This window comes from Lynx rufus, unplaced genomic scaffold (assembly GCF_022079265.1).
Source record: "Lynx rufus isolate CCGP_SWC_20201006 ecotype Redwood Valley unplaced genomic scaffold, mLynRuf1.p SCAF_11, whole genome shotgun sequence".
Classification (NCBI taxonomy): domain Eukaryota; kingdom Metazoa; phylum Chordata; class Mammalia; order Carnivora; family Felidae; genus Lynx; species Lynx rufus.
In genome coordinates this window covers 37,652,728-37,676,642 of record NW_025814825.1, presented here as the reverse complement: position 1 = coordinate 37,676,642, position 23,915 = coordinate 37,652,728, and the positions used below count along the sequence as shown (strand labels likewise).

The 23,915-nt window shown below is 41.1% G+C and overlaps 1 protein-coding gene and 1 non-coding gene across 2 annotated transcripts in view; one reads left to right on the top strand and one right to left on the bottom strand.

The window, feature by feature from the left end:
- Positions 1-20,519, top strand: part of ARHGAP19 (Rho GTPase activating protein 19) — a 67,818-nt gene extending 47,299 nt beyond the window's left edge. Inside the window, exons 9-12 of the mRNA XM_047072267.1 lie at positions 5,152-5,250; positions 10,126-10,236; positions 10,755-10,833; positions 16,543-20,519. Coding sequence (XP_046928223.1) covers positions 5,152-5,250; positions 10,126-10,236; positions 10,755-10,833; positions 16,543-16,547 — 294 coding nt within the window. The 3' untranslated portion in view covers positions 16,548-20,519. The remainder of the gene's footprint in view (positions 1-5,151; positions 5,251-10,125; positions 10,237-10,754; positions 10,834-16,542) is intronic.
- Positions 20,520-23,134: 2,615 nt separating this feature from the next.
- On the bottom strand, positions 23,135-23,219 carry TRNAQ-UUG (transfer RNA glutamine (anticodon UUG)). Its single transcript has one exon. It is a non-coding gene; the product is annotated as a tRNA-Gln (tRNA).
- Between the last annotated feature and the right edge of the window lie 696 nt (positions 23,220-23,915).

Here is a 23,915-nt window from a genome sequence, read left to right as displayed (position 1 = left end):
AGGAAATATATTTTGTCTCAATCCTCTTGAATTTTAGCTGAATAGGCAAGGTCAGCCTCTTGACTTCTTATTCAACTGGGACCTTCTTGAGGGAAGTCTGTGTTTTTACTTTTTTTTTTTTATACCTAATCTCAAGCGTAGGGCCAGATATAACCAAGTGCTCAGAAAAAGTTGAACTGAGCTATTCTTAATAGTTGATAGAATCTTTTAAGAAAAGTTTTCTGTTACAATCTTTGAAGTTACTTTGAGATCTAGCAAATTGTGTTATGACTGGAATTTTCAGGGGTGTTGTCTGAGTATTCTCACAGATTCAGAGCACTGCAGTGATTTAATTCTTGATAGAAACTAAGACAGCAACTTAGGTAGGACAAGTGTAATGACTTTGTCATCAAGAATGCAGAGGGTTAAAGATAATATGAAGGAAAAAGCTAGCATCATTTTTGGTCTTTTTAGAAAAATAGGAAATTATAGAGAAGGTTAAGAAGAAAATAAATGACTCATCCCACCAGGGTTTACCTTTTTGGTATTTCTTTTCGTTTTTTTCCTATGAATAAATTTTTACATAATTAGGAGCATACCACATACTTTCTTTATCTCTTTTACTAAACATTACAGCATAAGCATTTTCTCATGCATGCTTGCAAACTCCTTGCATACGTTTCAAATACTGCCATTTTGTTTTGTGGAAAGTATAATTTTACTATTTCCTGATTTTTCTCTGGTTATAAAAATAATAAATATTTACTATAGAAACATTGAAACCTCCAGAAGAGTGTAAAGAAGAAAAATCACCTGTAATCATCCTGAGATAACCACCAATAAAAATTTGGGAGTATTTTCTTCTAGCGTTTCTTTCCATGAATATGTATTTGACATGTTTTTCTTTTGCTTGAGATCATAATATATATTCAGTTTTTATATTCCTGTCCTTTTCATTTAATATTATATCATGATCATTTTCTAGAGGCCGTGAGCAAGGGCGTCTGGGTGGCTCAGTCGGTTGGGTGTCCGACTTTGGCTTGGGTCATGATCTTGCAGTTTGTGGGTTCAAGCCCCGCGTTGGGCTCTGCGCTGATGGTTTGGAGCCTGGAGCTTGCTTCGGATTCTATGTCTCTTTCTTTCTCTCTCTCTCTCTCTCTCTGTCTCTCAGAAACAAATAAATATTAAAAAAAAACAACAAAAAGGGTCGTGAGCATTTTTTTTTTTTAACATTTATTTATTTTTGAGACAGAGAGAGACAGAGCATGAATGGGGGAGGAGCAGAGAGAGAGGGAGACGCAGAATCGGAAACAGGCTCCAGGCTCCGAGCCATCAGCCCAGAGCCCGACGCGGGGCTCGAACTCACGGACCGCAAGATCGTGACCTGAGCTGAAGTCGGACGCTCAACCGACTGAGCCACCCAGGCGCCCCGGTCATGAACATTTTTAACACTTGCATAATATTTCATCACTTATATCTAATGTATATACAATTTGCCTAACATTGAACATGTTTGGGAAATAGGTTGTTTTTTAGCTTATACATTTTTGCTCATAGCTATTTTCATTGCAGAGTTTTTCCTAGAAGTGGCATGACCCAAGGATATGCTTTTTTTTTTTTTTTTTTTGGGTGTAGCTTATAGCTATTAGGTCACTTTTTTTTAAAGTTTATTTATTTTTGAGAGAGAGTGTATGAGTGAGATGGGGCAGAGAGGGAGAGAGAGAATCCCAGGCAGGCTCTGCATTGTCTGTGCAGAGCCCAAAGTGGGGCTTGAACCCATGAACCGCGAGATCATGACCTGAGCTGAGTGGGGTGCCTAACTGAATAAGCCACCAAGGGGCCCCCCCTTTTTATTTTTAAAGTTTTTAAATTTATATTAGAGAAAGAGCATGGGAGTAAGGGAGGAGCAGCGAGAGAGGGGGACAGAGGATCTGAAGCGGGCTCTGCGCTGATAGCAGAGAGCCCAAGATGGGGGTTGAACCCATGAACTGTGAGATCATGACCTGGGCTGAAGGTGGATGCTTAACCAACTGAGCCACCCAGGTGCCCCTAGATCCCTTTTAATATATAGGTCTCTCTTTCTCTCCCCCCCTTTTCCCCCTAAAACATTGCCAAAGTTTGTTTGAATAATCTTAAATTCATTTGTTTATTTACTTATTTTTCATTTTTTTAATGTTTATTTAATTTTGAGAGAGAGAGAGAGAGAGAGAGAGACAGAGTGTGAGCAGGGGAGGGGCAGAGAGAGAGGGAGACACAGAATCGGAAGCAGGCTCCAGGCTCTGAGCCTGACACGGGGCTTGAACTCCTGAACCGTGAGATCATGACCTGAGCTGAAGTCAGATGCTTACATGACTGAGCCACCCTGGCGTCCCTGAGTAAACTTAAATTTTTTTTTTTTTAATGTTCATTTTTAGAGAGAGAGAGAGAGAGAGAGCATGCGAGTGGGGGCGGAGGGGCAGAGAGAGAGGGAAGAGAACCCGAAGCAGGCCCCAGGCTCTGAGCTGTCAGCACAGAGCCTGACCCGGAGCTGTCAGCACAGAGCTGACCCATGAGATCATGACCCGAGCCGAAGTTGGACACCCAACTGACTGAGCCACTCAGCTGGCCCTTAAATTTAAAATAATTTAGATTTATGGGACACCTGCGTGGCTCAGTTCGTTAAGCGTCTGACTTCAGCTCAGGTCATGATCTCATGGTTTGTGAGTTCGGGCCCCGCATCCGACTCTGCTGACAGCTCAGAGCCTGGGGCCTGCTTCTGATTCTGTGTCTCCCTCTCTCTCTCTGCCCCTCCCCCATTCACTCTCTGTTTCTCTTTCTTTCTCAAAAAGTAAATAAACATTAAAAAAAATAATAAATAAAATTTAGATTTAGGAAAAGCTTGCAAAGATAATACAGAGAATTCTCACATACCCTTCACTCAGGGTACCCTTCACTCCTGATGTTAACATTGTTAAGACTGGGATGCCTAGGTGGCTCAGTTGGTTAAGCATCCGATTTTTGATTTTGGCTCAGGTCATGCATGATCTTCTGCTAGTCCCATGTCTGGTTTTGCACCGTTGTGGAGTCTGCTTGGGATTCTCTCCCCCTGTCTCTGCCCTGTCTCCCTCATTCGCACTTGTGTTCTCTCTCTCTCTCTCTCATAAAAAAAAAAAAATTGTTAAAACTTAATGTTACTATTAACATGATAGATTTTACTCAGATTTTATCAGTTCTTTTGCTAATACCCTTTTTCTGTGTCAGGATCTAATCCAGGTTACCGCATTTGTGTTTAAATACACACATTCTCTCTCTGCACTTCATTTGTGAAAGAAACCAGATTGTTTTCCACAGACTGGATCTTGCTGGTTGCACTTCTGCGGTTTTATTTAACATGTTCCTCCATCCTCTGTATTTATTATACATTTGTAGTTAGATCTAATTATAGAAACTGATTTGAATATCAATTAGGTTTTTTTCTTTTTGGTAAGAACTTCATAGGTGGTGTGAGTTTTTTAATACAGTAGTTCCTGCCTCTTATCTTCAGGGGATGCATTCCAAAACCCCCGGTGGATGCCTGAAAACTGTGGATAGTGCTGAACCCTATATATACTATGTTTTTTTAATACATACATACTTATGATAAAGTTTAATTTATAAATTAGGCCCAATGAGAGATTAACAACAATAACAATAACCACAATAATAATAAAATAGAACAGATATAACAGTATACTGTAATAAAAGTTATGTGGATGTGTTCTCTCTCAACATACCTTACTATAGTGTTCTCACCCTTCTTATGATAATGCGAAGTGATAAAATGCTCATGTGATTTGGTGAAGTGAGGTGAATGATGTAGGCATTATGATGTAGCGTTAGGCTTACTACTGACCTCTGACCCATCGGAAGGAGGATCATCTGCTTCTGGACTGTGGTTGATTACAGGTAGCTGAAACCATGGAACGCAAAACCATGAATAAAGGGGGGCTACTGTATGCATTTTTAAAAGACTCTGGACACACATTGCTAAACAGCTTCCCAGAAAATTATTAATGCTCTCACAAGCTGGATACAAGAGAACCCACCTTACTGTACCTGTCCAACATGATCAGGAATGATGGGTTGTCACTTGTCCCAATATACCCCGGAGGGATGCTTGCTTGCGAAGCTCTTTAGAAGTGACTAAATTTTCTGTCAGCTGAGATAATTAATGTCGAGAACATTTTGGTACCTATATAATATGTATGAAAAGTGTCATTTTTTAAAGTCTCCAGAACTGAACCTGAACTGATAAAAATTTGCAAAATTAAAATTCACATGTAAAAACGATATGTCGAAAAGGAAGATAAGTAGAATTAAGTACTATGTCATTTTTTTGTAACTGGGAAGATGAATGGCTAATCAAAGCATTAAATAAGACTATATAATGTCTTAGGTCTTCCATTTTTCCATGTTAGATACTATTAAACAGAGAGCTGATATTGATAAAAATGCCAATTCTTTTGAGAGAGAGGGTACGAGCAAGTTGGGGAGGGGCAGGGGGAGAGGGGGAGAGAGAATCCTACATAGTCTCCACGTCCAGTGCAGAGCATGACTCGTGGCTCAGTCTCACAAACCGTGAAATTGTGACCTCAGCCAAAATCAAGATTCGGATGCTTAACCGATTGAGCCACCCAGGTACCCCGACAAATTTTTATTCTGATGTATTTCCTCTGATAATAATGCTGGCAAGCAATCATGACAGATGCCCATTTAAAGAGCCTTAGTCACTTTTTTATTCTGTGTGCAATTTATGTTAAATTAAGGACTGTTTTAGGTTGTGCTAGTCACTCTCTTTGTTCAAGGTACTTTCTGCAGAAAAGTCTTGATTACCAGCTGGAGATCTTGGACAAATTACATAACTCCCAGAGTCTCAGTTTCCTTGTCTGTAAAATAGGGGTAACATTTCCAACCTCATATAGTACATGTGAAAAGGAAAATGAAGTGCAGTCTTCTTAGAGTAATTTAAAAAATTTTGACTTTTTTTGGCAACATCATTTGCTTTGAGATTTGCTTGCCAACCTACCAATCCATATGTGTGGAGACACACTTATTCCTGGATTTTTCTGGATATTTATACTTAGCTATTGATGATTACAGAATCCTATCTCTTGATGGGGGAAATAATAGTAAAATGTTTATGTTTTCTCTTAGTTTAATAAGCAGTCGGTGACTCAGACACCAGGGCGAGAATCTTCTACTCCTCAGGTACAGAAGAGAGCCCGTTCACGTTCCTTCAGTGGCCTTATCAAGGTAGGTATGCTGTGCTGTCGTTTTCAGCATTGACTTAGAGAAAATTTAACAGTCTGACTTTTCTTATGCATAAACAGTTTTCTTCTATTCTTTGGGATCCTATAAAGGGTTTGTTTGTAAGAGGTTAAGGATAGAATTTGGAAAAACTTTTAGTTTTTATAGCATTTTTCTGTTTCAAATTGGAGAAGGGGTTCTGTGATTGGAGAAGGGAAGAATAAAAGAAAGGTCCTTCCTTCTCTTTGGGGGCTGAGGACAGAGTCCCATTCCTGAGCAGTGTAGAGAGTTCTTTGTTTTGTGCTACACATTTCACTGCACAATTTTACAAAAGCTCTTGGAGAAGTGAGGGAGTTGACAGGCTTGTGCAAATGGTTTGGGAATGGATTTTTTTTTGAAGTTTATTTTGAGAGAGAAGAGAGAGATGGAGAGAGCGTGTGTGGCTTGTGCACCAGCGGGGGTGGGACAGAAAGAGAGAAAATCCCAAGCAGGCTCCATGCTATCAGCGTGGAGCCTGATGTGGGGCTCGAAACCCACAAACTGTGAGATCATGACCTGAGCTGAAATCAAAAGTTGGCCACCTAACCAACTGAGCCACCCAGGTGCCCCCAGAAAATGGATTTTCTGACAGCCTAGTGAGTTTCAGGTAGCTGAAATTTTTGTAAGCTTATTATTTCAATCAGTTGTATATTTCCTCTGTATCAAATTACTTAAAAATCTTGTTTTTAAAACAAATACAGTATCTGCTTCTGTGCTGTTGCTGCCCTCACTATGCTTGTAGGTTGAATTCACAGGTCTTCACAGATGATCTCAACTTGTGATTAAGGGATGTTGCCATTAGGTGGCAGTAGATAACCCAATTATGGGGTTCAAATTTTCAGGCATAAACTAAGGCAACGTTCTGGTTAACTTGGAGAGAGATTAAGCACAGTTCTGTGTTCTGCTGTTTTTATTTTAAAAAATTGTTTTAATGTTATTAAAATCTATAAATCCAGCAACATTAAGGAGCTCTGTTTAAAAGTAAACATTATTCCCTAAAAAAATAAAGACCTTGTAATATGTATTTTTTCTGTAAGCTGCAGTTGTTAGCCATTGCTATGTCATCTAGCCCTAATTTTGGTCTTAGCTATTATCATTAATAGAAGTTTAGAATTCACTCTCAATCCTGATCTGTGGGGGGCGAGTACCTTCTGCTACATTAGTCTTGCTTAACATCAAAATTGCCTTTGTGATCAACAGAATGAAAGAGCAACTCACAGAATGTAAAATATTTGTAAAACATATGTCTGATAAGGAGTCCAGAATATATAATGAAATCTTACAACAATAGTAAAAGAAAATTAAAAAATGGGCAAAGGACTCTGACATTTCTCCAAAGAAGATACACAAATGCCAATAAACACATGAAAATATGCTCAATATCACTTATTTTTTAGGGAAATGCAAATCTACAGTGAGATAGCAAGTCATACACAGTATGATGGCTATTATTAAAAAAACAAACAAACAGGGGTGCCTGGGTGGCTCAGTCGGTTAAGCGTCCAACTTCAGCTCAGATCATGATCTTGCAGTCCGTGAGTTTGAGTCCCACATTGGGCTCTGTGCTGACATCTCAGAGCCTGGAGCCTGCTTCGGATTCTGTGTCCCTCTCTCTCTGCCCCTCTGCCGCTCACGCTCTCTCTCTCTCTCTCTCAAAACTAAATAAACATAAAAAAAATAAAAAAACAAACAGAAAAGAACAAGTGTCAGGGAGGATGTGGAGAAATTGGAACCCTTGTGCACTATTGGTAGGAATGGAAAATGGGGCAGCTGCCAAGGATAACAGTGTGGCAGTTCCTCAAAAAATTAAAAGGATTTTACCATATGATTCAGCAAGTCCACTTCTGGGTACACACCCAAGAGAATCAAAAGCAAGGGTAAGAACCAGATATTTGTACACCCATGTTTGTAGCAGTATTATTCACAACAACCAAAAGGTGGAAGCCACCTAAGTATCTGTTGACGGATGAATGGATACACGAAATGTTGTATACACACGCAGTGGAATACTCTTCAGACTTAAAAAGGAAGGAAATTCTGACATATACTACAACGTGAATGAACCGTGAGGACATTATGCCAAATGAAATAAACCAGTCATAAAAGAACACGTACTATGTGATGTCATTTATACGAGAGACCTAGAATAGTCTAATTCATGGAGAAAGAAAGTAGAATGGTGGTTGTTAGGGGCTAAGGGTTTAGGGCAGGGGGAGTTGGGAATTATTGTCTAGTGGGTACACAGTTTCTATTTGGGAAGATGAGAAAATTCTGGAGGTGGATGGTGTGATGGTTGCACAACAATATGAATGGAAGTAATGCCACTGAACTACATACTCAATATGGTTAAAATGGTAAATTTTGTGTTGTGTATATTTTACTATAATTAAAAAGTAATTTATTTTGCTAGAACCCTAGCAGTATACTCACCTGCTTAGGTGTAGTTCATGAAATGAACATCCTTTTTGGTTCATTTTACTTGGAAGTCTGTCATTTCCTCTGACTTCCTGTCATTGAGATTATTGATAACAAGAAAAGTTGTTAGTCAGATATTTCTCTATGTGTCAGTCAAACAAATGTTTCTTTAACTGAAGCTACATGGTGTAGTTTTCTCTTTCTAGTGAGGTCTCTGCGGTGGCTCTAGATGTCATGCTAAGTGTTGCTTCAGATGTAAATATAGAGTATATCCTTTTGGCAAGTGCCCACTTAACTTACTGAGAGAGAATTTAGAGCTTTAGAATTATAATAGAGTTTATAATTCTGCCAGGAGAAAACATTTTAGAACAGCAACTTTAAATACAAACATTAACAAATTTTATGAAACAGAAGGATAAAGTATTTTTGTTCTAAATGAAGAGACTTTTGAGCTAATAATAGAGGTTTCTGCTCAATAGAGATGGGGTAATGAAATGTCTTTTTAAAAGTTCATTGGAAGCTTTACAGCCTGTCCTATGGCTCCTAGGATCCCCATTTCAGCTTTTCTGAGGTGATACCTGATTTCAGAAAGGAAGATGTAGTGGTCTCATTTTTCTGGTACTTCTATGTTTTAGGTATTTGATTTATATTCTGCTTTGATCCCTTTTTTTTGGGCTAGACCCTTTCCTCCAGAATTCCTCTCATGTAAATAATTTATTACATTGGAATATTCTTTTTTTTTTATTTTTTTAACGTTTATTTATTTTTGAGACAGAGAGAGACAGAGCATGAACAGGGGAGGGGCAGAGAGAGAGGGAGACACAGAATCTGAAACAGGCTCCAGGCTCTGAGTTGTCAGCACAGAGCCCGACGTGGGCCTTGAACTCACGGACCATGAGATCATGACCTGAGCCAAAGTCGGACGCTTAACCGATCAAGCCACCCAGGCGCCCCAGGAATATTCTTTTTTTTAAAGTTTATTTTGAGAGAGAGAGAGAGTGGGGGAGGGTGAGAGAGAGGGTGAGAGAGAGAGAGAATCCCAAGCAGTCTCTCCACTGTCAGCGCAGAGCCTGACACGGGGCTCAAACTCACAAACTTGAGACCATGACCTGAGCCTAAATCAAGAGTCCAGATGCTTAACCGACTGGGCCACCCAGGTGCCCCTGCATTGGAATATTCTTAATATTGCTGCTAAAATTTATATTGTAAAGTTTAATCTTTTAGTTTTGTTACATTCCTTTTTTGGGATTTAAACTTAATCTAAGAAGAAAAACGGGAAGATTTCCTCAAAGATGATAGAATTGTCACTGTCAGCTGTTACAGTAGGTTAGGTGAGCTTCTAAGCTGTTCAGAGATGAAAGGGCTTTTTGTCCTGCTCTGAATGACAATATAGGCATGTGACCCTCTTAAGAAGACCTGCATGCTCTTGTGGCTGTATTAGAAACTCTTAAAGACTCTCCCCAAATTTTCTAATCCTGTATGAGGATGTGACAGGGAGGCTGTAGAGTGGACCTCGCAGAAGTGTCCTTTAGTAGGGAGGGGACTCTTTTTTTTTTTTCAACGTTTATTTATTTTTGGGACAGAGAGAGACAGAGCATGAACGGGGGAGGGGCAGAGAGAGAGGGAGACACAGAATCGGAAACAGGCTCCAGGCTCCGAGCCATCAGCCCAGAGCCCGACGCCGGGCTTGAACTCCCGGACCGCGAGATCGTGACCTGGCTGAAGTCGGACGCTTAACCGACTGCGCCACCCAGGTGCCCCGGGAGGGGACTCTTAATAGCTGCCAGAGACCACATGTCTTTGGGAAAAAAATTATATTGGTAAATAACTGGTGGTTTTTTTTTTTTTTTTAATGTTCTTAGAAACACACTGTAATTGGCCTGCATTAGCTAGTTTAAATCAACTATAAAATTGCTTCTTACATTTCAGCTATTTTAAATGTAGAGGAAAAGTGATCACCTAAAGAAAGGCAATAATTTCAAGGTTTTTTGTAACATGCTTTGGACTCCTTTGTATAAGATGCCCTGGCAGAATTTATCAGAAAGCTGAAATTTTTTAATTTTTAATTTTTAGTTATTTTAATTTTTGTAACTTTTTTATTTGTTTCAAAAAATTTTAAACTAAGAAACTGTAGTGGAGCACCTAGGTGGCTCAGTCAGTTAAGCAACTGGCTCAAGTCATGATCTCATGGTTTGTGAGTTCAAGCCCCATGTTAGACTCTGCACTGACAGCATGGAGCCAGCTTTGGATCCTCCTTCTCCCTCTCTCTCTGCCCCTCCCCTACTTGCTCGTTTTCTCTCTCTCTCTCTCTCAAAATAAATAAACTTAAAAAAAAAAAGAAAGAAACTGTAGTTTAAAAGATCAGTATAGCTATTATACAGATAGAGTCAATCTTTATAAATCACATATTTTCTCTTCCTAAATCAGCGGAAGGTCCTGGGAAATCAGATGATGTCAGAAAAGAAAAACAAGTACCCTACTCCGGAATCTATAGCCATGGGTGAACTGAAGAGAGCCAGCAAAGAAAATATGAACTTAGTAAGATCCTGTTCTTCAGACTTTCTCTTTGTGTACATTTGTAGAAAGGAGAAATATTGCTATACTGTCTGTCATCTGTTTTATTTCCTGTTGTGTTTCTCTGGGCCATGAAACTATGCCTTTTCTTCAGTCCTTTCACGTATGTTGATGGTCAAAACAAACACATGTGGAGTTCCAGGAGAGTATAGCCAGTCATACGCAGAGGTGACAAATATGGTGAAATGGCTCCACAAAGTGCTGGAACTATTCCAGTCCTTACGGGGAGACTCTAGGGGGCAGGTAACACTGAGCTGGGCCTGCTTGACACTGCATTACTTGTTGGGTAGTCTCAGGTATACTAGACATGCTGCTTCATCAAGCCAGCAATAAAATCAATTAAGGTTAGTGATATAAATACAATCTGCCTCCATGAAACTCTTCACACTGAAATGGAACAAGCAAATAATTCTTCTGTTAGTAGTCCATGTATAAGAATGGTATAAGCACATTTAAGCCACTATAAAATTTTCTTGTTACAGTTATTTCCTGGTTCTCCAGCTGTCACATTGATGCCAACAAGATTGAAGTGGTCTGAGGGGAAGAAAGAGGGGAAAAAAGGTACTGATTATATTTATTCTTACTGAATATAAGTCCTTTCTGCATTTAGTCAGTCAGGAGCAGTTTTTGAATTCCCAGTGTCAGAAGCAATGTAAAATAGCAAGACTGGGTCTTTGCCCTTGAGTTCATTTAGCAGATGGTTATTGATAACATACCTAGCGCTGTCCCCGATGCTGAGGTGCAGAGCTGTGAAGACAGCCCCCATGGTCCCTGCATTCTTGGACAGATGGGACACATGTGAACAAAATCTTAAGAATACTTGTTAAGAAAATTTAAAGCAAGTGTAAACTAATTTGTGAAACCAAGTACAGAAGTGCTAAGAATATGCTCAATAAACATGGAATAGTTTTGTTCTCTTTCTGTGTAGACTTTGGCCTTGTTTACTCAGTGAGGCTTTCAGTGAATAAACAGCTGACGGATCCTGGAAATCATATCATACAACATATTTCAGACGATACTTAGAACAAAAAAGATTATTTGGCACTGACTGCCAGTTGCCCGAGGCTTGGGGATGAAAAGTAGTGGCTGCTGTGCTTTCCTCTGAAGAAGCCGTGTGGCCCACTGGGAGGACCAGGGGACTTGTTGTTAGACCTGATTTAAGGCATTATTCCTCTGGCCCAGGAAGACCATTCATTCTCTCTGAGCTTGTTTCCTTCTCTGAAAATAAGGATAATAGTTATATCTAGTTCACAGATATCTTGTGAGGCTTCATTGAAATAGTGTTTTAGAAGCATTGACAAGTAGTGCTAGTGTGACTAGAGAAAAATGGTTGAGACTTGGTCTTATTTTAAAAGGCTCCTGTGGCAGATGAAGTGATCTCTGGTTTGACATGTGCACTTTACTAATGAGACCTGAGCATAATTATGATTTGAGATATCAGCAATAGAAAGAGAACAAAAATCCAATCCTTATGGATAAATCTTTATTCTTTTCTAAAAGATTAGATTTCAGTATAGTCTTTTTTAAAAATTTTATTAATTTTATTTTTTTTTAATTTATATCCAAATTAGTTAGCATATAGTGCAACAATCATTTCAGGAGTAGATTCCTTAATGCCCCTTACCCATTTAGCCCATCCCCCCTCCCACAACCCCTCCAGTAACTCTCTGTTTGTTCTCTATATTTAAGAGTCTCTTCTGTTTTGTCCCCCTCCCTGTTTTTATATTTTTGCTTCCCTTTTCTTATGTTCATCTGTTTTGTATCTTAAATTCCTCATATGAGTGAAGTCATATCTGTCTTTCTCTGACTGACTAATTTCACTTAGCATAATACCCTCTAGTTCCAGCCATGTAGTTGCAAATGGCAAGATTTCATTCTTTTTGATTGCCTAGTAATACTCCATTGTATGTGTATACCACATCTTCTTTATCCATTCATCTGTCGATGGACATTTGGGCTCTTTCCATACTTTGGCTATTGTCAGTAGTGCTGCCATAAACATTGGGGTGCATGTGTCCCTTCGAAACAGCATACCTGTATCCCTTGGATAAGTACCTAGTAGTACAATTACTGGGTTGTAGGGTAGTTCTATTTTTAATTTTTTGAGGAACCTCCATACTGTTTTCCAGAGTGGCTGCACCAGCTTGCATTCCCAGATTTCAGTATAGTCTTGTTCCTTATCCTTGAATGAATTATCTGAGCTCTTTTTCTTTCCATCTTCGGACTTAAAGGAGGGGCTGTCTGATTGAGGCAAGTTGGGTGTTTGAATTATGTGTGTCTAAATATTTTTACCTAACCTATATATCCATGAATCAAAGCTAAGTGTAAGTTATTTTTGAAGGATACATTGTTTTGTATCAATTATACCTTTTGTGGCTTTCATTTTTTAAAATAATCAAGAAATATTAAGTCTTTTTATATTGACAGTTCTACTTTCAGGAGAGAGAAATGCATTACAGAAATAAGCCAGGTTCAGGGTGCCTGGTTGGCTTAGTTGGTTGAGCGTCCAACTTTGACTCAGGTCATGATCTCATGGTTCCATTAGTGCGTTCGAGCCCTGCATGGGGTTCTCTGCTGTCAGCGCAGAGCCTGTTTTGGATCCTCTGTCCCCCTCTCTCTGCACCTCCCCGGTTTGTGCTCTCTCTCTCAAAAATAAACAGTTAAAAAAAAAAAGAAGCCAGGTTCATATTTTACCAAGAAGATTTTTTAATTTTTATAAAAAAAATTTTAATGTTTTTTTTATTCATTTTTGAGAGACAGAGCAGGGGAGGGGCAGAGAGAGAGAGGGAGACACAGAATCCGAGGCAGTCTCCAGGCTGTCAGCTGTCAGCACAGAGCCCAATGTGGGGCTCGAACCCACGAACCATGAGATTGTGACCTGAGCTGAAGTCGGACACTTAACTGACTGAGCCACCCAGGTGCCCCTTACCAAGAAGATTTAGAGCAAGGGTTCTTGAGCTGTTCCTGTGGACCTTCTAAAGACTCTGATAAAGTTCCTAGTATTGTTAATGTTATTTCATTTGTAGATGCCTATGTACGTTCTTTTGGAGGACAGAATATATAGTTTTGTTAGATTCTCAAAAATGTTAGTGATTCAGTTGTGCCTGGCTGACTTGGTAGAGCATGCAACTCTCTCTCTTTTTAATGTTGATTCCTTTTTGAGAGAGAGAGAGACAGGGAGAGAGCATGAGCGGTAGAGGAGCAGAGAGAGAGGAGGGCACAGGATCCAAAGTGGGCTCCACACTGAAAGCAGTGAGCCATATGCAGGGCTCAAATTCACGAACTCCGAGATCTTGACCTGGGCTGAAGCTGAACGCTCAACCAACTGAGCCATCCAGGTGCCCTGAGAATGCGACTTTTGATCTCAGGGTCGTGAGTTCAAGCCCCATGTTGGGTGTGGAGCCTACTTAAAAATTAAAAAAAAAAAAAAATGTTAAGGATTCAGAATAGTGGGAGCCCACAGATAATGAGCACCTTTGATTGGATTAGGCAGTGGCATTTTCGCTTTGCCCTCCCCTTAGTCATTTCCTCCATCTTGAAAAGCCTTCCTTGGCTGTCATGATGATATCCTATTCTTATTCTCCTTCCTTGTTAATTCTTTTCCACTTCTGTGGTAGCTTACTGTTGCTGGTCTACCTCTGCTTCCTGTTTTTAAGTGATCTGTCTTGAGTTCCCTGCTTATCTCTGCTCTTGCTTTTTCCCTCTCAGCAGCTTGGGCTAATCCACCGCTCTATTCTCTCTTTAGGATAACTGCTGCCAGACCTGCATCTCCAGATCTGAATTCTCTTCCAGTTTCCAAGGACACAGATCCACTTACCTGCTGTCTGACTCTTTTAATGCAATGAATATAACTAAATTTTTTTAATAGTTATTTGGAAATCTTTATTCGTATTTTTTCCCATAATTAATTAGATTTTATTCAAAATTCTTTGGATTAAAAACTGCTGTGAAAAATTACAAATTTTCAAGTTATACATCAAAGCTCCAGGTTTCTCCTGTTTAAATCTTAGCCAAAAATGCTATAATAGAAAGTACTGTGAAGTTTTCTTTTTTTTTTCCTGATTTTATTTTTTATTTTTTAAAATTTACATCCAAATTAGTTAACATATAGTGCAACAATGATTTCAGGAGTAGATTCCTTAGTGCCCCTTACCCATTTGGCCCATCCCCCCTCCCACAACCCCTCCAGTAGCCCTCTGTTTGTTCTCCATATTTATGAGTCTCTTATGTTTTGTCCCCCTCCCTGTTTTTATATTATTTTTGTTTCCCTTCCTTTATGTTCATCTGTTTTGTCTCTTAAAGTCCTCATATGAGTGAAGTCATATGATATTTGTTTCTCTGACTAATTTCACTTAGCAAAATACCATCCAGTTCCATCCACGTGGTTGCAAATGGCAAGATTTCATTCTTTTTGATTGCTGAGTAATACTCCACTGTGTGTGTGTGTGTGTGTGTGTGTGTGTGTGTGTGTACATATATACATATGTGTGTATATGTACACATCTTCTTTATCCATTCATCCATCAGTGGACATTTGGGCTCTTTCCATACTTTGGCTGTTGTTGATAGTGCTGCTATAAACATGGGGGTGCATTTGTCCCTTCGAAACAGCACACCTGCATCCCTTGGATAGATGCCTAGTAGTGCAGTTGCTGGGTCATAGGGTAGTTTTGTTTTTAGTTTTTTGAGGAACCTCCATACTGTTTTCCAGAGTGGCTGCACCAGCTTGCATTCCCAATATAACTAGATTTTTTGATGGTGATTTTATAAAAGGAACAAATATTATTTGAGGGAAATAATGTAATTTAATTATCATCATCAAGAACACACTCCAGGAGCGCCTAGGTAGCTCAGTCGGTTGAGCATCTGACATGATTCTGGCTCAGGTCATGATCCCAGGGTCATGGAATTGAGCCCCTCATCAGGCTGAGTGTGGAGCCTGCTTAAGATTCTCTCTTTTTCTCCTACTGCCCCTCCTACCCACCTTATGTGCACCTGCGCTTTCTCTCTAAAATTAAAAAGGAAAAAAAAAAAAAAGAACACTCTCTCCAAAGAGATTTATTTAGCAGAGGGTTTCTCAACCTGCTTCTGTGGACATTTTGGGTCAGATAATTGTTTGTTGTATGAGCTACCCTGTACATTGTACCATGGTTAGCAACATCCCTTAGTCTCTACCCATTAGATGCCAGTAGCACCCTTCCCCCAGTTTTGACAACCCAAAATGCCTCCAAACATTGCCAAGTGTCCTCCGGGGACCCCCAGATGAGAATTGCTGATGTAGCACTTCCTTATTAATGAGCATTACTTTCAGTAGTTAGAATCTTACCCATTCTTCAAAGCCTAACCTGAACCACACATCTCCCCTTTGAAACCTTCTTTGGCTAACCCAGCCAGATGTGCATTTTCCTTTGGATTCTTGTGGACACTACTAAAATGTTGACATTTAGTATGATTTATCGTCATTATTTACTTCACTTGTATCATCTAATATCTGTAGCTAGTTTCTTTTCTGAAAGACAGGGCCAGACTTAAGAATATATTTGTGGTCTCCTGTCTCCTGTTCTTTTTCTCCCAGTAATGACATCTAGTAGGCATTTAGTAAACATTTGCTGGTGAGAGGCGTAGTAGTGGTAAGAACATGAGCTCTGCATTCAGTTAGGCTTTGGTTCATTTCCCAGCTTTGCTGCTCAATAGCTATTTATCTTGGGGCAAGTTAACTTGTGTAGGCTTCAGATTCTTCACCTGTAAAATGGCAAGAGTGTTATCTCATGCACAAATTGTTATGAAGATAAATGAGATAAGGTATATAAGAAACTCAGAGCAGTAAAGTGGTAGCTGTTATTGTCATTACATTTTTTAATTTAATTTAATTTAGTTTAATTTAATTTATTTATTTTTAATCTTTATTTTTTGAGAGGTGGGGGAGGGGCAGAGAGAGAGGAAGACACAGAATCCAAAGCAGGCTCCAGGCTCTGAGCTGTCAGCACAGAGTCTGATGTGAGGCTCAAACTCACGAACCATGAGATCATGACCTGAGCCGAAGTTGTATGCTTAACCAGTTGAGCCACCCAGGTGTCCCAAGTTGTTACAATGAACTGAGATTAGGGCAAGTGGACAAAGTGATGTTTATTTGATAGAGAGTCAGAAATTCTCAAGCTATTGAACCTTCAGTTTGTAGAAATATTAAGTGTAGATTCTCTAGCTTTTAGGTGGGATGTTTGCAAAAAGAAATGTTTATAAATGTGCTTAATGTTCTTGTTTTTCTTTCAGCCTAGGGTTCCCCTGAAGGATCCAGAGTTCTCCTGTTGTCCACCCAGAATTTTCTCTTTAGTGGGCCAGGCATCATTACCGCTCGTGGAGAAGCTTGGACTTGCAGCCTGCTTGCTGCATTTTGAATTGTGAGAGTCACCTAATCCTGTGACCTGACTGACACCTCTAACCCCACTCACTGGATAATGTCTATAGACTCTGCCTACTGAATGAGTGCTGGCATCTCTCTCTTTCTCTCTCTTTGAAAATATCATGGGGAAACCACTGAGCTAGCCAACCAGCTCACACAGCGCAGTAAATGGGCAGGACCAGGTGGGCTTCAGTGCTCATTCCATGTATTTGTTCAGGCAGATATTATTTTTAAAAATATGAAAGTTGTGCTCAACTGTCAGTGATTTTTTTAAAAAGTACTGTCAATCCTAGTGGGTTGATACTATTTTTAACTGATATTTGGGGCTTTTCTCTGTTTTGTTAGTGTTGGGGGTATTTTGGTTGTTTCTTGTTTGTTTGTTGTTGTCTTTTTTAAAGCCATTTTTCGGATAGGTACTCTAAATTGCCTCTAAGACAGGTGTCTTTCCCTTCTTTTTCACCTTAAGCTTTGGGAAAGCTCTTTGTCTCATGCGGCTGTACTCCTCAATATCATTTGTGTCCAAAGAACTTAACAGCTTTCCCAGAAATTTACAAATTATTTCTTGGGCCTGAGATTGCAGGGTATTTGGCCTGTGGCATTGAAAAGGGAGAATTCAGAATGATAGAATATTTTAACAAATGTCATTTGTTAAACTTTGTCTCTTCCTCCCTCCTTGCATCTCTTCCTCCTTCCCTCTCTTCCCCTTTCCTCAGTGATGCCAAAGTAATTGTGTGGTTGCTGAACTCGTCTCCTTCATTCAGTCTCCTCTCACCTAAAACATCTCTGGTGCCAGTACTTCTGTGCCGAATCACTGTGACTCAAGGAAAGTCACTGATGGCTTAATAGAGGTTTGCTGATACATCTGAATGTAGTGGAAGCTCTGGAGTGTGACTAGGATGGGGCCAGCTGGCTTTATGACCGTGGTGACTCCTTGTGGACGGAATTATATTGCATCCTTCTAAGGGATGGTGTGTGCGGGCTGGACTGTCTCCTGAGAGCAAGCTGGAGCCACAGGGAGGAAGCCAGCATCACTCTGCAGGGCTGGGAGGATTTAAAGGAGCATGTTCTCCTTTGGAAGCAGTTAAGGCTCGTGCTCGCTTCGGCAGCACATATACTAAAATTGGAAGCAGTTAAGGCTTATCACCAGTGCTTGAGGAGGGTTGCTGCGCTGCCCCCTCCTTGTCAGGATGGGCAAGGGAGTGGTCTGGAGGTGGGGCTGGGGCTTTGACCTGGTTGGGGATGTTCACGTGCTGTGCGTTGGAGGTGAGCGGTGGCATGGCTTTGATCCGGTGTTCGGACTCACCCGGAGAGCGGTGTGTGGCCGGCGAGGACGTTCGGAGCGGGCCTGCTCTATTAAGCTGCGCGGCCGCTCTTGCCCTGTGCTGGAGCTGAGTCAGGCTCTGTGCGGAAGCAGTTGCCCGGCAAAGTATGATTTGCTGACTATCTTCAAACTATTGAAAAGGCTGCGTTTCTCCTCAAACGGAAGATGACTCTGCGGGGAGCATGCTTCGGTTTTGTGTCCAGGTGTCAGTCCTCTCTTCCGTGCCTCCTGTTTCATTTGCTGCTGTAACAGCAGTAGTGAAGGGAAATGTAAAATTTGGCTTTCCAATTCAATGGATTGTGAACGGTAGATGGTGAGGAGTATAAACCTGCGTAGAATCCCTTTTCTCTAAAACAGTTTTATGTCATTCTTAAAAATATTTTTAGCAAATTCACTTATGTAGATTTCTATTTGGCTTTTTTCTTATTGAGAAAATAAGCACCAGCTACCAGTGAATGCAAACAGACGCTGCTTTCAGTATAACCAGACTGAAGTAATGCTCTCCCTTAACTCTGTAGTTCGTTTCTTTATTTGTCTAAATGTTTCATCCCAGAGTGGCGTGGTCGGTTAAACATGCCTGGCATCAGGTGGAGAGAGCAGGGCAGTGACCTGATAGCTCCCTCTCATCAGGTTTGTTCTGGCGTTCTATTTGAGGAAGGTGGCTGAGATTTAGGAGACTTTCTTTGGTTGGATGGAATTGATACCCCAGGGTAGTGTTCTGGCACCAGGATGGTGAGAAAGATGCTTGCCACACGCACATGCTTTTATATAGCTCGCTTCCTTAGGCAATTTATGTGTGTATTCGGGTATGTGTGTTTCATTTAAGTTATTTATTAAATATACTTTCCCTTGCTTAAAGGGTGTGATAGGTAATTTTTTAACAGAAGCTGTGATCCAGTTGGAATCCAAATTTGAGAAATAAACAGTATAACCTTCTGCCTTATAATATGTAAGCGTTCTAATCCTGTGGAATCTTACGGAGAACTCAAAGACAAAGCCCTTTGTCATTTGCCACAGAAGGGTACTGTCTCCCTTCTGACTTGGTGGGCGGGTATTCTTGAGCCAGTATTTAACAGTTTTTTAATCTATAAGATGTTTTTTTAATCTGTTATGTTTATTTTTCATGTTGGAACAGTCTCTTTGGAAATGCCTCTTCTTATGATTTTTAAGATTTCATTTCTTTCTGGGGTCAGTTGTGATGGATTCTGATACGTCAGTGCAGGGCAGTGTATTTGTGCCAGTGGGCATGAGCATGGAAACACAGAGCACCGCCTTGATTCACATCACTGGGTGAATCAGTGAAAACCATAGTCACTGGGGTTTCTAACCTTTTATAATGACAGACTTTTGCACTGGGACCAGTGAGTCTGGTTTGAAAAACTCCACTGCCGCAGCGAAAGAAGATTAGAAGATACTGATGATACCTGAGTGCCAAAACATGTCAAAGGAGATGGTTGTTTACAAATCGTAACTGAAGCGGCAGTTGGTCCTCCACACACTCTTCACCCTGAATATCTTTCTAGGGTCTGTCAGGAATGCCAAGGGAGCACCCTTGGGAAATGGAGCAGTGCAGGGCTGTTGACGGCGATGACCACTGCAGAGGCAGCCCTTTGTTGGCCTGTGAGGAAGCCAGCAGATCCCAGAGTGTCGGAGCAGAGCCTTTCCTCCCGGATAGCAGTGTTTTTGTGCAGCTTCCCTCGCAGGAGCCTCTGTTAGGATATGGTTTAAAATACTGCCTCCTAGGAGAAGCTGTGGTCATCGCAACTGTGCCTCGAAGTGACCAGCTGTGTGGCCCATGCTTACCTGGGGCAGCCATCTTTGGGAATGGACTTCTCTAGACTCTCGCTGCTTCCTTACTTCACACAGGGCCTCATGCAAATGCTGGAAGGTCTTTTCTAAGTAGATTTCCCTTTTCCCAGGGAGAACCTCATCCCTGTCCCCTCCACCCTGAAGCTTTTGCACTGAAGACAAGACCTTGATCTAAACCTGGATACCGGCATTTGGCAAGATTGCTCTAGAATCTGGGGAAGATTTGGGTTCCTAAGATGCACAAGCTTTTCAAACCAGTGGTAATTAACCCAATCTAAAACTCCCCAGGGAAAAGCTAGCTTCCTTAGCAGCCAATGCCAACGTGTAGTGGAGAGTCAGTGCAGGGGCTAGTGAGGAGGTGGGGTGGTGATAGTCTGAGTGCTTGCGTTGCCATGGAAGCTGGAGTGTTCGAGGCCACAGCCTGGGGGCTAGAGAGCCATTGAGCAGAGCGCTCGCCCACACTTGCTGGGAGCCTGGCAGAGCCTATTGGGAAAAAAACGCTCCTGCCCCCGGGGCCCTTCATAGCAGGGGTTGCCCTCCCATTCTCCCTGAGCTCCCTCAACACGGAAACAAGGTTTCTTAACTGTTTCACCATTTTTTGTATATCATTCTTATTTGACTATATATCGGATAGATCTATGTAACTGTAAAGAAACAACCATATGCACTGTCTTTTTTATTCATGTAATATTCTGAAATTAAATCTTTTGTTTCATATCCATAGGCTTTGACTGGTCTCTTAATTCCAATTTTCACTGATAGATTGTCTTAAGGAGAGATTGCTTCTTAAAAAATTTTTTCTCCTTAGTTTTATTGAGATATTGACAAAGAGGTTGGCCTCTTATTCTGAGGAATATGAAACCTGTCTAAGAAAATCACCTCTGGCTTGTTTTCTAGCTGAGTAGATGAAGTTCGCAGGGAGTGGGGCTTTTGGCTGATAAGAAATGGGATTGGAACCTCTGGGAAGTCTGAGCTTTCTGGCGTCCTGTGGTTGAGTCTAGAATGTTTTGCACAGATTCAGTCTCTCACATGATTTTATTTCCTCGTGTAAAGATAAGGAATGATGGGGTGCCTGGCTGGCTCAGTTGGTGGAGCGTGTGACTCTTGATCTCAGGGTTGTGGGTTCGAGCACCACATCAGGCGAAGAGATTACTTAAAATCTTAAAAAAAAAGGGAATGACGGTTATAATGACAGTAAAAAAGTTGAGGTGTTTAGACAACCTGGTTGAAGTGTTTCTGCCACTTATGATGTATATGACCTTGGGGATGTACCCTCATCTGTCAGGTGGGGATAATGGCATCTTGTCTCAATAATGCTATGCTTTCAGATGTAAGGGCTTGGCAGAAAAGTCTTTTTTAATTTTTTTTAATTTTTTTTAATGTTTATTTACTTTTGAGAGAGAGGGAGAGACAGAGGCACGAGTAGGGGAGGGGCAGAGAGAGGGAGACACAGAATCTGAAGCAGCATCCAGGCAATGAGCTGTCAGCACAGAGCCCGATGCAGGGCTCGAACTCACGAACCGTGAGATCATGACCTGAGCCAAAGTCGGACGCTTAACCAACTGAGCCACCCAGGTGCCCAATTTTTTTTCTTTTTTGAAGTATTTAATTTATTTTTTATTTTTAAAAATTTACATCCAAATTAGTATATAGTGAAGCAATGATTTCAGTAGATTCCTTAATGCCCTTTACCCATATAACCCATCCCCCCTCCCACAACCCCTCCAGCAACCCTCAGTTTGTTCTCCATATTTATGAGTCTCTTTTGTTTTGTCCCCCTTCCTGTTTTTATATTATTTTTGTTTCCCTTCCCTCATGTTCATCTGCCCCAATTTTTTTTTAATGTTTATTTTGAGAGAGAAAAAAATGCAAGTGGGGGAGGGGCAGAGAGAGGAAGAGAGAGAATTCCAAGCAGGCTCCATGCTGTTAGTGTGGCTCGAACCCACAAAACATGAGATCATGACCTGAGGTGAAACCAAGAGTCGGACACTTAATTGACTGAGCCACCCAGGTGCCCCTCGCAAGAAGTTTTAGTCTGGGGTCTGTGATTGTGCTTTGGAACATTGTTTGCCCTTGTAATTCTATGTAAAATTTTGTGTACATTTGAATTTTTCTAAGGGAGAGATTTTGTAGCTTCCACAAGAATCCCAGAGGAGTCCTTGACCACTAAAATACCAAGAAGCACGAGACTTCCACTCTGCCTGGCAGATGGCAAGTATTCATTAGATGTTAATCCTCTCTCTGTCTCTGCCAAGAATACATTTTATAAGCAGCAGGTTATTGATGCTGACATAGTTATTTTTGATAACAAAGGAGTTACTTAAATCTGTACTGAAATAAAACCGCTGCAGTTGTCTTTACTCCATTACCTACCCATGTGCTCCTTGTTTGCCATGTAGGCTCCCTGGGTGCTGCACAGAACTGTCTGTCCCTCTCCCCAGCCCCCAGGGGCCAACTCATATATTATTTACTGTAAAGAAAGGAGCCACATCTTTTTCCAGAGAGTGAATCATGGAGAGACTCATAGATAGCACATGGGAAACTGAGTAATGCAAAAGGAAAGAAAAAGGTGTGGAGGAGACAAGAGTTATTTTGAAAAATAGGAGGAGGTTCAAAATGCGTAGTACAGTGCTGGGCACATTATCAATACTTGAATTGTAGAAAGGAATGAAGAAGCAAGATATGCATTAAATAGCAGAAAGGGAAGATGGGAAACAGAACTGGGAAAAGGTTTCCTTAGCCTCCCCTTCCTCCTGGGCTAGTTCTGTGGCCTCTGTCCCCCGGGGTGGGCTGCCCGCTTTTTGCTCCTACCTACATCTCTGAATTAAAAGCATATGGTGGGGGTGCCTGAGTGGTTCAGTTGTTTGAGCGTCCGACTTCGGCTCAGGCCATGATCTCACAGTTTGTGAGTTTAAGCCCTGCAACGGGCTTGTGGCTGTCAGCGCAGAGCCTGCTTGGGATCCTCTGTACCCCTCTCTCTATGCCCCTCCCTTGCTCTCACTGTCTCAAAAAATTAAAAAATGAAAAATAAGTAAAGGCATATGGCGGTGGGGATGGTAAGGAGCCTGAACCCCAGGCTAGAGGGTTGTGGTGTGGAGTTCATCATGATTGTTTAGATGTTTTTAAGTCCCAGCCCCTTAATTTCTCCATGAAAAGCAAAAACAAAAATTGGGGTGGAGCAATGGCCAAGATTTGTTCCAACTTGATCATTAATATCTTTTTTTTTTTTTTAACGTTTATTCATTTTAGAGAGACAGAGAGTGAGCAGGGGAGGGGGAGAGAGGGAGACACAGAATCCAAAGCAGGCTCCAGGCTCTGAACTGTCAGCACAGAGCCTGACGTGGGGCTCGAACCCACAAACTGTAAGATCATGACCTGAGCCAAAGTCAGATGCTCAACCGACTGAGCCACCCAGGCACCCCGATCATTAGTATCTTTTATCAGCAGCATCTGGTGCCCAGACCCCAAGTCTTCTACCTTGGAACCAGGATGGAGGTTAGCAGGAGGAGCCACTGGTGTCATTGCTAGCTTCTGCTTTCGTTCCCAGAAATAAGCCTTTTAAAATTTGTGGTGCCTTGGTACTGAGGGCTGCTTAATTCAGTTGAACCACAGAGAAAAGAAACAGACTGTCTAAAGGTTGTTAGTGCAGAAGCCGTTCGTCAACATTGGTGTAGGCAAGTAGAGGTTGCTTTTAAGAGCTGCTCCTGTCCATGAACTTCCCAATTTCCCATATTGAAATAAGACTATGGTAGGGGCTCTAAGGAGGTCAAGCCTCCTGTGAATGAAACACTAATGCCACCATTTATCAAGTACTTACAATGTACGAAGCCTCGTGCTAGCCAATGAATGCCTTATCTCACTAAAGTCACACGTGTCTGTAAAGTATTGTTCTCTCCAATTTTATAATAGGAGACATAGGAAGGGTTTAATGTATCCAGTGTCAGCTAAAAAGCAGTAGAGTCAGGATTAGCATGCAGGGCTGCCTGACTTCAAGAACTGTGGTCTCATACAGGAGTTACATACCCAGTGTCTAAAAGAGCCAGGAGGGAAATACAAGGTTGTGAAAACAACTGCTTCAAGAGATTGAAAAACGGCATAGGAGCCAAATACAAC